Genomic DNA, 13,383 nt, shown 5'->3' on the forward strand with positions numbered 1-13,383 from the left:
AGACACATGAGACAATGTAGGCAGCTCCTGTCTGGAGGGGAGAAGAGAGAGCACGAGGGGTCAGAAGCTGGCTGAATGGACATGGAAAAAGAGAGAGTGGGGGGAAGGCGTGTGCTGTGTCATTGGGGGAGAGCAGTTAGGAGTATATAGCAAGGTGTATATAAATTTTTGTAGGAGAGACTGACTTGATTTGTAAACTTTCACTTAAAGCGCAATAAAAATTAAAAATATATGGTAGTGCTAGTGTGTGTGTGTGTATATGTGAATGTGTTTATGAATGAACGTGCTGGACTGTGTGGAATTCTGTGTGGTGGGAGGAGACCAGGGTGTTCTTTCCAAATCTTGAATGCCTGCCGTTTTTGTCCTCACAGGTAGAAGTCAGGTGAAGTCGAGTCTGGTCTAGGTTGATAACTCTGGGTACAGCAGGATGCTCAGGATGACCCAGTGTGTGTGTAATAAAAAAGAACTGGATTGGGAATCTGGAGTCCTGGATTTGTGCTGTCCCTGAACTGCTGTGAGACCTTAGGCAAACTTTCTTTCCATGTAAAATAGTAATAATGAATATTTATAGACTGTTCATAATAGGCAGAGTAGGAACAGCCCACATTTCCATCAGCTGATGGATTAACAAAATTTATCTGTACAATGGAATATTATTCAGGAGTGAAAAGGGAATGAAGTACTAAAGCCTGCTACAATATGAATAAGCCTCAAAATCATTACACCAAGTGAGAGAAGCCAGTAACAAAAGGCCTCATGTTGTATGACATGATTTATAGGATATGTCTAAAAACCCTGGTGTCGTAGTGGTTAAGTGCTATGGTTGCTAACCAAAGGGTTGGCAGTTCTAATCCGCCAGGCGCTCCTTGGAAACTCTCTGGGGCAGTTCTACTCTGTCCTATAGGGTCGCTATGAGTCGGAACCGACTCGACGGCGCTGGGTTTGGTTTTTTGGTTTTGGTCTAGAACGGGCAAATCTAGAGGCGGAAACAGAATTAGTATTTGCCTAGAATTGGGGTAGGTGTTGGGTGGGGAACGGGGAATGGGTGCTGATGGCTTCAAGATTGCATTTTGGGGTGACGTTGTAAGATTAAATCATAGGAATGACTGCATAACCCTGCAAATATAAGAAAAACCACTAAACTGTGCACTTCACAGGGTGAATTTTATAATACATGAATTATATCTCAGTAAGGGGGTTAAATAAATTTATTTCCAGGATCCCTCCTGTTTTGTTTTTTTTTTTTTAATTTTAATGAAGTCATATGAGCTACTGAGTGCTCAAATTTTATAATTTATAGGAAATAATTTATACAGTGAAAAGCAGTACTGTGTGTAGGTGACTTTTCCTGAATAGCTAGTGCAGTATACCTGGTTTTCCACTAGAGGACAGCAAAGCCCGCTTCCAGCTATTCCCTACCTATTTTTGATAAACACTCTTTCAGAACTGAACCTAAAATTCTCATTTTCCATTGGGAAAATTTGGGTTATTCTTGCGATAGAGACTCTGTGGTACTGTATGCTAATGTTGTATTTCATCAGGGGAGGTGGCCAATGAGGCAGCTGTAATTTGGACCTCAGATCTTACTGAAGAGGGAAGGAAATTATGTTGTATTTCGAAGGCAGATGTTGAAATGTCTGCAGTGTAGGTTAGAGAAAGGAATGAGTCAGTTTCTGGTAGACCTTTAGCAGTCTCTTAAATACAGATTTCTTTTGGTTGTTTGTATTACTTACCCAAAGCATCTCTGTGATTCTCTTGTTTCTGTAGAAAGAGAAAGGATAGCCTTTATTCCCTTTTCTCTCCACCACAGTTAGTGTGTAGTGTCCAGCTTCAGAGCTACCAACACTATCTTTGCCCCATTGCAGCTCTATTTTAAAGTCTGTGGCTTCCAGAATAACTAGCTTTTCCTTTAGGAGGAAGACACTATTACTTAAAATAGGCCTCTTTGCCTAGAGTAAAAACCAAACTTGTTGCCGTTGAGTTGATTCCGATAGCAGCCCTATTGGACAGAGTAGAACTGTTCCATAGGGTTTCCAGGAGTGGCTGGTGGATTCAAACTGCGGACCTTTTGGTTAGCAGCAGAGCTCTTAACCACTGTGGCACTAGGGCTTCAGGGTAGGGAAGTAAAATTTAGCTGTGGTGTTGTCCGTGAGTAGAACCAGCTGAGTCGTAAAAGTATCCAGGCTGGGCCTTGTTGGTTGTGACTGAGCTCAGCAGTGTGACCTCCACAGGGTAGATGATACTCTGTTCATGTGTTCTTCCAGCTTTTGATGTATTGCCTAAGCTTTGCCTTGTCTATCGTTGATGTGTTTTCTCACTGTGAATGACACCCCTAAGTTGGCATTTGTTTACCTGGATGCTCCCCTAATCCGTAGGCTAGAAATGCCTTGAAAACATCAAAGAGTTGCTGTTTGACTAACAAAATGGTAATAGAAGTGACTTCACCCAAAATGTCATTTCTGAGGAGGAGAACTCCTTAGAAAGTGTGTTTTTAAGGGCGAGGGTTACGTTTATCACTGGAAATTCCTAATTATATTTTTCCCTGAACCTAGGTGTGTTTTAAAACTTCGGGCTAATTCTTAATTAACTTGTATTTTCTGATGGTAGAAAGGCTTGCAGCCAAAATGAAGTCAGACTAACCTGACTTTAAAATTTCTCTTTAGTTAGAAGTTGGTGATACAGTCAAGAGGAATATTTTGTATCAAATACTTGGTTCTCTTACGAGCTGTAGAATGTTTTATAGATATTGTTTACTATTTCTAGGCCGTGTGTCCTGGGATCGTGGCACCTGTTAGCCCAGAAGATGATAGTCTGTGAACCAGGGTTCTATTAGCTATGTGGCGTTGCGAACAAGCATTTACAGCACACACATGTTCCTGCCTTTAAATGAGTCCGAATCGTCCAAGTGAATTTCATTAGAAGAGACCTGTTCCCACTCTGCCCTTTTAGTTTTTTTGCATGGCCTTTTTTTGGCATATTTTTTCACCATTAGAGCCTTGTTTTTCTCTGTAAAATAAATAGACTGGAGGAGCTCTAGAAGATCACGTGCTTGGGAATCTTCTGTATCTCCTGCCAGTTTTAGTCCTCTCTCGGTCATCATGACATGAAGAACCTGCACCTCGTGTCTTCAAGGTCACTGTAGTAACTCTTGCCTGGTTTGTTCTCTGTTTAGGTGGCATCTGCACTAGAAAAATGGAAGACAGCAATCCGTGAAGCTCAGACTTTTTCCAGAATGCATGTTCTGCTCGGGATGCTTGATGCCTGTATCAAGTGGGACATGTCAGCAGAAAATGCTAGATGCAAAGTTTGTCGAAAGAAAGGTATATTTAGGCTCAAGTTGCTAATCTGAGTGTTTTAGGGCTTTCCCAAAAGGATTCTGTGTATACAACTTGTCAGTGTGGAGGGGCAGATTTTACCTTCTCCTGGAGCTCTGTGCTGTGCTAGTCTCTGAAGTCATATGCCAGTGAATCGAAGCAGAGGCCCTTCATTGCTCAGTTTAGTACAAAATAAGACCAGTTGCTCTCTCCAATCTTTAATTTTCTGCAAGGAGCAAAATTAGTTTATCTAAAATTTTAAATCTTTTTATGTTCTCAGAACTTCAGTCATCTGTGAAGTAAGACAGGTGCTACCAGCAGGGGGCAGTCCTTATACATTGTGGAGACTGCTGGGGCTTAGCCTCAGTCCTCGAAGCACCAAGGCCTGTAGCGAGGTGTTTGAGACCGTGTAATGCTGAGGTCTTTCAGAGCCCATGTGTGCAAAAGGAACTTTGTGGCTGAAAGCTCCCCAGTGATTGACTTCTCAGGGGCTAACGTTGTTTTGTGAATTGGGTAAAGACCTCTAAAATCATTCAGTTGCTATAAAGTTGGCTTAATGTATTTTCACAGATAAGGAAACAGAAGGACTTGAGAGAACCGTGTCAGGTAGCAGTTGGGAAACGTTTGAGGGGTTGAGGAGAAGGAAGGGCGGAAACTGTAATACTTCCTAGCGGATTCATCTCTCGGGGAAGAGGAGAGCAAACAAAATTTCATGCTGTCACTTGGTTTTTCTGCGTCCTAGTAAATGCTGACTGTCTTGGTCTAGCCCTGGGTAGATTGTGGGATGTAAGTCAGGAGACCTGAGCCCTAAATTTCCTGTGGTCCAGATATGTTACATTCTTTCCAGAAAATGATTGCATTTTTTAAAAAATGGGGTCAGATTTTTCTTCCGTGATGTTAACTGAAGGCGAGCAGCTCTTCCCTCCAGCTTGTTGGCTGTTGCCGTGCTCCAGACAGTGCTCTGCAAGTTTCTCTCCTTGCAGGTGAGGATGACAAACTGATCTTGTGTGATGAGTGTAATAAAGCCTTCCACCTGTTTTGTCTGAGGCCGGCCCTGTACGAAGTACCAGATGGTGAGTGGCAGTGCCCAGCTTGCCAGCCTGCTACCGCCAGGCGCAACTCCCGTGGCAGGTGAGAATCTTTTCTTTCAAAAATAAATAGGTAGCTATTTTTTTTTATTATAATTAAGCTTCAGTTGTTCAGACTGGAGGATCCCGAGGAGCTTTAAGTTCATCTTTTGGCTACAAAGATGGTCATTTAAAGTATCACAACATCGCAGTAGAAGCTCCAGGGCCCCTTGTGTAATTGTAGCTTAGTGTTGACGTTTCTAGTTTTCACTGCCGTTCGGTCTTAAGGACAGTGGACCTCCCTCTGCCTTTTGTTCCCACGTCACCCACTTCTTGCTTCTTGGTGACTGTTTCTGCCACCACCCTCTGCTGAAAACCTTCCGTCAAACTCATTGCTCTCTCTGCCCAGGTCTGTTGTACTTCCTTATAAAACTGTGGTGCCAGCTGGGACATCTTCTTCTCTCTCATTCTCCATTTCTTTGCCACATGCTGTCAATTCACTGTCCAGATGTCTTATGAATCCGTCTCCTGCTCTTCTCCATGGTCCCTGCTGTCATTTGACTCTCCTGCAGCTCTCACCTGGATTCCTTCAGTGACTTTTCAGCTTTTCTTTCTCCTCTCATATCTTTTTCCCGCTTAGCCATCCAGCCATTGTGATATCAGAATAATTGACATAAGATCAAGATCTGCTCGTGTCACTTTCCTGTTCAGAAACTTTCAGTTTTTCCATTGCCACTAGAATAAAATCCACACTCCTTAGCCTGACTTCTGAGGCTCCTATTATGCAACGCTAGCCTGTGTTTTTATGAGCCCTGTTCCCCATATTTGTGTGACTGTTGCAGACTGTTTATTACTAGTCCTTGTCTCTTTTGCTCTCTTCCCAGCTAGAATACTTCCTCTCCCTAGAACTCCCAATTGGGCGAACTGCCTAGAGCCCAGCTAAAATTGCACTGTCTTTTGAAACACCCTTACATCCTTAGAATTAGTTGTTCCTCCTCTGTGTTCCAGCTGAGCTTTAGATCTCTAAAACAGTACTTAGTGCACCTTGCCTTGAGGGTTGGTTTTGTACACGACTGTCTTCACTATGAGTCGGAATTGACTCGATGACAATGGGTTTGGTTTTTTTTTTTTTTTTTTTGGTCTTCCCAGTGAGGTTGTTAGTGCCCTGAGAGTAGAAATGGTGCTTTGTTTAACATCCGAATGCCATTAAGGCTAAACACGGCCTTGTAGAGGACACACCTAATATTCGCTAAGTTAATACCGTGTTTTCCACATTGAGATTTGAGGTAGGGAAAGGGCAGTATACAGGCACTCTGGCTTGGCCTTTCTTTTCAAGAGCAGAGCTGTTTGATCCTGACTCCGCCAAACAGTATTACTTGGGTATTTCTCACCCCATTCCAGCTACACTTAGAGCCATGAGGCATGCTACTCTGCAATAGTGGGGCTTTGGACCAGCTGTTCGGAGCTGGTATTACCATTGCTTTGATGTTACGGTCATCTGCAAGCTGTTTTAGCTCCTGGAAGGGTTCCATCAAGGTGGAGTAGCACCTGTCTGAGCTCTGTTTACCCTTTCAGTCCACTCCAGAATCCGGGACAGGTTTTAATATCTGAACTGTTACATTATCTGGCTGTTTTTCAGGGACAAAAGGAATAGTGTATTGTTTTGTTGGGGTGGGGGTGAATTTTGGTCTTGATCTCTGTTGCCATTGGTGTCTTATCTAAGTCATTTGGGGCTTGGTGGAGAGATCTGGGCTGTTGAAGCTTAGGTTTTCATTTTATTTCTTGCATCTTGGCCTGGATTCAGACCCTCCCGCCCCCATCATCACATGTATGTAGTCTGTGAAGGGAAAAAGGTTGCCTAGATCCCTGTAGAACATTCTCAGAGCCACTTTGGGTAGAACTATGTTCCTTATGTGCTTTTCCTCCTCACAGGAATTACACTGAAGAGTCTGCCTCTGAGGACAGTGAAGACGATGGGAGTGATTCAGAGGAAGAAGAGGAGGAGGAAGAGGAAGAAGATTATGAGGTCGCGGGGTTGCGATGTAAGGGTTCAGTTTCCTTCAGAGTAGTTAGCTTCAGTCTTCGAAGCTGACTTGGAAGGACTGGGCTGGCGGTAGCTTAGTCAGTGTCACCATCTTGCCGTCTTCCTGGTTTCTTGCGTGTTGTGGCTGTAGGGAACTCAGCCGCCATGTTTTCTTTCAAGATACCGTTTAATCACCTTCCAAGTAGGAGGTTGGCTTAGTCTCAAGAGTATCAACCTCCGGTAGGTTTACTCCTCTGAGACTTACGGGAATTCAAAGCCCAAAGCATAACCACTGCACGACCAGGGCTCCTTGTGGTCATGGGAAGCCTGCTGGTTCTGAACCCCTTAGCATGTGGGTAAGAAATGGGTAACAGTTCTTTTGGCCTCTGTTGTAGTGCTGCTTTCAGGGAAGTTATTTTTTCTTTCTGGTTACAGAGATGTTCTTTTCTCTGTAGTGTGCAAAGGTTAGAGCTTTGCTAGTTTGAAAAGAGAAGACTTCTTTTTCCATGACTTAGGCATAAGGTTTTTAGGCGGGCCAGATCCGTTCTTAATAGATGCCAGTAGGACAAAAAAGACCTCATCATTTATACTCACTTCATTGACTCTTACTCTCTTGTGTTCATTTTTCATAAATCTTTGAGAGCCTTGTCATCTTAATGGTTAAACATAAAGTGCTGTAATCTAGCCTTTTAACAACCTTACTCTGTACAGAATATATCCTTCTTTATAGGTAAGTAGAAAAGAGAACACACATCAAGGTTTGATGAACCTTTGAAGAAATGGTACAATTTCCAAGATCATCGCACTCTGGACAACTGTGCTTGGTTTAAGGAGAGAAAGGATATTTAGCATGACCTGTCTCTTAGGCAGTAGTGCTGCCCCTGAGCCTTCCCAAAGGCCTGGGCTCTAATTTGGGACACCTTTAATTCCCTTCCTACAAGGCCTCCTTATATTTGTTCACCAGGCATGATTTTTCAGGTGTCCCCGTGTAAGTGGACAGATAGTTCTTCAGTCCTGCATTACAAGGAAACCCTCAGCTACTGGCCAGAGTCGTGGTTTAGATGCACATTTGTCTGGGAACAGGTTTTGAATATAGCAGTGCATGGGTTCCTTTTATTGATCACTTTCCACCTCCAGGTTGTTGCTCTCTTGCCAAGGAATTGTTTCCCCTCCAGGTTTTTAGAGCTTCTCTTGGCCGAGAGAATCTGGGAAATATTGGACACTTCAGAACCCTTCGTCTACTCTGCCTTTTAGGCCACCAGGGATATGGTTCCCTAGGGCAATGCAAGGCCCTAGGTAGGTGGCTGTCGCTAGTATCCCAAGTTCATCATTGGTTTTGGCTTCTCATTCTCCTACTAGTCTTGAGCTAGGGACCGTAAAATAGCGCAAAAAAAAAAAAAAAAAAAGCATTAGCATGGTTCAGAAGTAGGATGTGAAACATTGTGTTTTGATTCTCTGTGTCATTGCACCTTTATACCTGTATCTTTGTCCAGGTATTGTCTTCCCACTTACCAGGGTATTAGCAAGGAAAAGCTATGGAGAACGTTTTAGTGGAGAACTACAGTTAATTCTTCGGGAGTATTGCTCCCTGAGGACACACTGAGGCATGTTGGCTTGTCAGACGTTGAGCACCTGTTGTAAACCTGAGACACAGGAGGCTCCATGGCCTTTCGTATTCTCCATTCTCTTTGGGACTCCTGTGAGGGCTGCTGTGGAAGTGGCCTAACCCACTGACTACTGTTTTCAGAAAGGCAAGAAAGCGAGACTGGGCCAGCCCTAAGTTGGACTCAATGAGAGGGACTTTGGGACTTCACATCAGTATCAGCTTTTCTCTGAAAAGATTGGGGTTGGTGAGTGCAGGATACGTCAGGGATTATAAAACAGGGTCCAGTCTACAGTCTTGATTCCATCTCACATGTAGACACACACACTCTCAGGGTGAGCATGTGCTGCAGGAATCACAGCCAGTCTTCTTAGCATGTGGTTTGTCCACCTGAGTGAGTACACAGTTGCCCACTTCAAGGGCCACATTTCTGGGAGTAACTGAACAGGGTGGAGGCAGGAGGGGAGTACTGAAGGAATTGGGCATCTGAATAGCTTCTTAAAAGGTCCTTGGCAGTTGGTGAAAAGTACCTACCCCATCCTCATCTGCTGTTGGTGTGTTTGAAAGGAGGAGCTTCAGTGTCCTGTGAGGTAGGCCCGAGAGGAGCAGCAGGAGCAGCTCATTTTCTGGAGGTAACCAAAGGAAACTGTTGCTCTGCTTGTCCAGATTATCCCTGCTCCTTTCCCCCACATAGGCACGTGCCCTTCATCCTCAGCTGTTCTGCTCTAAATCCATATATATATTTTTTTTTTTTCAGTGAGACCTAGAAGGACTGTTCGGGGCAAGCAGGGTGTCATCCCCTCTGTGGCAAGGCCTGGTCGAAGACCAGGGAAGAAGCCACATCTTACCAGGAGCTCTCAGCCAAAGGCACCACCAGTGGATGACACCGAGGTCGATGAGCTGGTAAGAATTATTCATCGCTCTTCTTCTAACCTTTGTTTCTTACTCACCCAGGCATTAGGAAGTCATCAGGCAACAGGTGGAAGCCTTCCCCTCTTTTCCCTCCTCCCCACTTACGGAGGCTAATGAGGCAGATGGCTGGGCCTGTAGGCAGACAGAGGCAGCAGGCCCTCCAGGAACAGCTATGTCCGGTATTCCCCGGGTATAGCCTGCAAATACTGTCTCCTTTAGTTAGCAGGCAGCCTGCAGCTTGTTAAGGGTTTTAAAATAGTACCCATTTGTCTCCAGTGGGCTCACATGGGCTGGGTCTCCCTTGTGGGAATGTCAGCAATGTTGGAGCGTCCCCGACCCTTGGGTCTCCTGCTGACAGTTGTTGCGGGAGGGACACCGCCCTCCCCTCTGCTCCTTAGGGTAAATTGAGTGGTTTTGCCTTAGATTTCACTTGCACTTCAAAGAACAAACAGAGGCTCTTAAAAACTGGATTGTTTTGATAGACCAAATTGAGGCCGAGAGTAGGTCGGGGCTATAAAGCAAGCCATTAGGGAGACCAGAGGGCATTAAAAGAGCCTCCCACTTGCTCACCCTAGCTCCTTCAGCCCCGGCTCTTACTGATGGGAGCCACAACTTTGTGATGGCTTCCTGGAAGGGAGGCCCACCCCTTTTCTTCTTGGCTCTTTAGCTCCCACATGCTTATAGCGTAAGAGCCCAGGTCCAGGAAGGGAACTGCACCTCTTGGTGTTCTCTCCCGAGACACCCCGCCGCCACAGAACTGGCTGCTGGTAGTCCAGATAACCTGTCTGGCTTTCTGCAGTTGCTTGTTTATACCCATCCACGGTATCACCATAATCCTAGGTCCACGTCCCCTCAGAGGGCTAGCGTCCTGTTTACGATGGTCCTCTCTACTCTGCTACTAGTATGCCAACTGTTCTTGTCCTCGGCTTCTTTGATCATCTCTCCACCAGGAAAGAGACAAGTGGGCTGATGGGAAGATGCCTGCCTCTGGGGCTAAGAGTGCTCCTGACTTGAATGCCATGGGATTTTGACCATCTCTGTTCCCAGAAAATGACTGAACTCTTTCTCTTTTTCTCCCTTTCTCCCTTCTTGTCCCCTCTTCACCGTGCTCTTCCATTTTCTCCCTCCCCCTCCTTTCTTTCACAGATATACACATTTTCTGCTCCATATTCTCTTCTTCCTCTCTTGTATCTGTGATAACGTGTCTTTTTTCTTTGGCACCAGGTGCTTCAAACCAAGCGGAGCTCCCGGAGGCAAAGCCTGGAGCTACAGAAATGTGAAGAGATCCTCCAAAAGATTGTGAAGTACCGCTTCAGCTGGCCTTTCAGGTGAGTCCTCTGTCCCCAAGCACAAGGAGCATGTTCAGAATGGCAGCTGGCTAAGCTGAAGACTTAGAAACTACCCTGATAACCTTCCTCTCAGGGCATATCTCATTGGCAGGGTAAAGTAGCTTTCCAGACTGAGAGGAACAGTTTTTTTTAATTGTGCTTTAGATGGTTTACAGAGCATGTTAGTTTCTCACTGAACAATTGACACACATACTCTTCTGTGATACTGGTTGCCCCCCCATGACATATCAACACTCCCTTTCTCGACCTTGGGTTTCCCATTACCGGCTTTCCTGTCCCCTCCTCCCTTTCTCATCCTTGTCCCTGGGCTGCTGTGCCCATGTAGTCTCATTTTGTTTTATGGGTCTGTCTAATCTTTGGCTGAAGGGTAAACCTCAGGAGTGACCTCAGTAGTGAGTTAAAAGGGTGTCCGGAGGACATATTCTCAGGTATCCTCCAGTCTCTGTTACACCAGTAAGTCTGGTCTTTTTTGTGAGTTAAATTTTTGTTCTTCGTTTATCTCCAGCTCTGTCCAGGACCTTCTGTTGCGATCCCTGGCAGAGCAGTTTGTGGTGGTAGCCGGGTTCCATCTAGTTGTGCTGGACTAAGTCTGGTGGAGGCTGTCGTACTTGTGGTCCGTTAATCATTTGGACTAATCTTTCCCTTGTGTCTTTGGTTTTCTTCACTCTACCTTGCTCCAGATGGGGTGGGATCAGTGGAGGGGACACTTCTTAGTACAAGATGAACACACCTTCTCTACCCGCCCCCGCCGTTGGCTGATCCCAGCAGGTCTGGGCAGTCTGGAAGCTGGTGATTGGTCAACAAGGTTTCTCTCAGCTGGATTCAAACACTGTGCTCATATCTCCATGTGGCTTTTCTCTGTAGGGAGCCTGTGACTAGAGATGAGGCTGAAGACTACTACGATGTGATCGCCCACCCCATGGACTTTCAGACGATGCAAAACAAATGTTCCTGTGCGAGCTACCGCTCTGTGCAGGAGTTTCTCACCGACATGAAGCAAGTGTTTACCAATGCTGAGCTTTACAACTGCCGTGGCAGCCATGTGCTAACCTGCATGGTGAAGACGGAACAGTGTCTGGTGGCTCTGTTGCATAAACACCTTCCTGGCCACCCATATGTCCGCAGGAAACGCAAGAAGTTTCCCGACCAGCTTCCTGAAGATGAAGGGGACAGCGAGCCAGAACCTGTTGGACAGTCCAGGGGACGAAGACAGAAGAAATAGGCAGACCCTGGTAAGGGAGCCGAGGCTGAGGGACTGGAGCGGGAGAAGGGCAAGGGAGAGTCAGAGAGGCGAGAGACGAAGACTGCAAACAACTTAAACAGGAGGAGATCCCAGGGAGCCCAGAAATGCCTGTCATCTCAGCGTGTGCTGCTTCTCTAGAACCCGCTCAGGGCTTTCCTCAAGTAAAGTTCTTTGGGGCACTGGTTGGTGGTCTCTGCCAGGAAAGACTGGGCGGAAGAGGGGCTGTAGCTCTCTCAGAGTTTCCAGGAAAATACTAGGCTTTTCCTGGGAGCCCAGTTCCTTTTCCTTTCTTCTTTCCGAAGGCCCTCCCACTTTGGCTACCAGGACAAGCCCCTCTGGCCTCCAGGGGCAGGATTACTGTGTTACATAGAAGGATCAAGGGTAATCAGGCCAATTGATGATGGTGATTTTTTTCTTTAAATCTGTATTTATGTACAATCTTGTCTCTTTAAGCCCATACTGTCTCTTCCTCCTCTCCCTCTCAGGTGACGGTATCAGTGAGTGCCATACAGAGTTCTGTATTCACCAGCATCATGAAACAGTTGTAGTCTTTTGAGCTGATCTTGGCAGAGTGAAGGGTTGTTTTCCGGAGCCATTCCTGAACACCCCTCCCCTTCTTTGTGACAACCTTCTCTCCACCCCTACTTCACCCCACCCCCTCCAAAAAAACGACGGCACTTCACTTAGAGACTGGAGTCCTGCTTATAATCATGCCTATAACCTTTACCTTGGATGGATCTGGCCAGAGGGGTGTTGGAGCCCAGCCCGCCCACATACCAGACATGTTCTGGGGGGGGAGAAGAAAAGCAGGAAGCATTGAAATGTTTAATTTTTTTAAATCGAGTTTTCTAGTTGTTGCGAGTTGCTTGTTTGAGCAGTGACGTTGTATAAAGAACATCTTGTAAAATACTTGTCCGCTTGCTTCGGCACATGTACAGTACAGTTTATATGACAATGTGTTTGCTTTACTTTTCCCCGTCTCCTCCCTCAGTCCACCCTCTTGCCTTTGAAGAAGTTGGCTTGGAGGCTCACGAAGGCGGAGTAGGGTCTGGTTGGGGGAGAGGAAGTCCCCTTTTCCTGCCGTGGTGGCTGTTTCAGCCTCTCCCCTCCACAGCCTCCTCCCATACCCATTCTGGCTTCAGACTTGGAACTCTGTGAGAACCTGAACATTTCAGTGGTCACTGTCAGTGGGGTGGTGGAGGGAGCAAAGGAGAAGCTCACGGAGCCCCTTCCCACAACAAGTCTAGCCACTAGTTGTTATGTTTAGGTAAAACTTTGTAGTTTTCTTTCCCTTTTATGGCAGATTTTGATAAAAACACAAAACAGGGTTTAATCTTCTTTTCTATCAACTTTGAATTCAGAATATCTGAGCACCCAAGCTCTTCTGTAACTATTTAAATTAAAGGAAAAGAAGTCCACCAAGGGATTGTAACTCATAGAATTTGAAAATAAAGCCTCTAATGTTAAAGTTCAAGTTGTGGTCCCTGTCTCTTCCCCATCCTCCTCACCCAAGGACTTGCTCCAGTGGCTGGTGGGTAAGTTTACTGTCCTTTCCCCTACAGGCTTGGAGTTAGCACTGATGTCGTTACCATCCGTAACGCCAGCCACCCACACCTTCCCTAGCTCTTATCCTATATCTGGTCTGTTCTTGTTAATGGTGAGAATCTTACGTTCCCACTTAAGTTACGTTCGAATTGTTTTTTTTTTTTTTGTCTTTAAGGAGGAAGGGCCCCATTAAAGGGTGAACTTGTAATAAATTGGAATTTCAAATAAACTTATGTACTTGTGTTTATAAAGAAGAAAATTTTGATGGATCTTTCTTTGTGCTCTTGGGATGTAAGTGGGTAGTGCAGCCATTGACTCTTGAAGGCA

General features: G+C 45.5%; 1 protein-coding gene across 3 annotated transcripts in view; it reads left to right on the forward strand.

Moving 5' to 3' along the window:
• BAZ1B (bromodomain adjacent to zinc finger domain 1B) overlaps window positions 1-12,979 on the forward strand; it is an 85,092-nt gene extending 72,113 nt beyond the window's left edge. For 2 of the 3 annotated variants that reach the window (XM_064296125.1, XM_064296127.1), the window contains exons 14-19: window positions 3,173-3,320; window positions 4,298-4,445; window positions 6,314-6,423; window positions 8,765-8,910; window positions 10,144-10,247; window positions 11,133-12,979. In XM_064296125.1, coding sequence (XP_064152195.1) covers window positions 3,173-3,320; window positions 4,298-4,445; window positions 6,314-6,423; window positions 8,765-8,910; window positions 10,144-10,247; window positions 11,133-11,490 — 1,014 coding nt within the window. In that variant the 3' untranslated portion in view covers window positions 11,491-12,979. The remainder of the gene's footprint in view (window positions 1-3,172; window positions 3,321-4,297; window positions 4,446-6,313; window positions 6,424-8,764; window positions 8,911-10,143; window positions 10,248-11,132) is intronic. The other variant, XM_064296126.1, reaches the window with a different exon arrangement.
• Window positions 12,980-13,383: the final 404 nt, after the last annotated feature.

The sequence above is a fragment of the Loxodonta africana genome, chromosome 12, assembly GCF_030014295.1.
Source record: "Loxodonta africana isolate mLoxAfr1 chromosome 12, mLoxAfr1.hap2, whole genome shotgun sequence".
Classification (NCBI taxonomy): domain Eukaryota; kingdom Metazoa; phylum Chordata; class Mammalia; order Proboscidea; family Elephantidae; genus Loxodonta; species Loxodonta africana.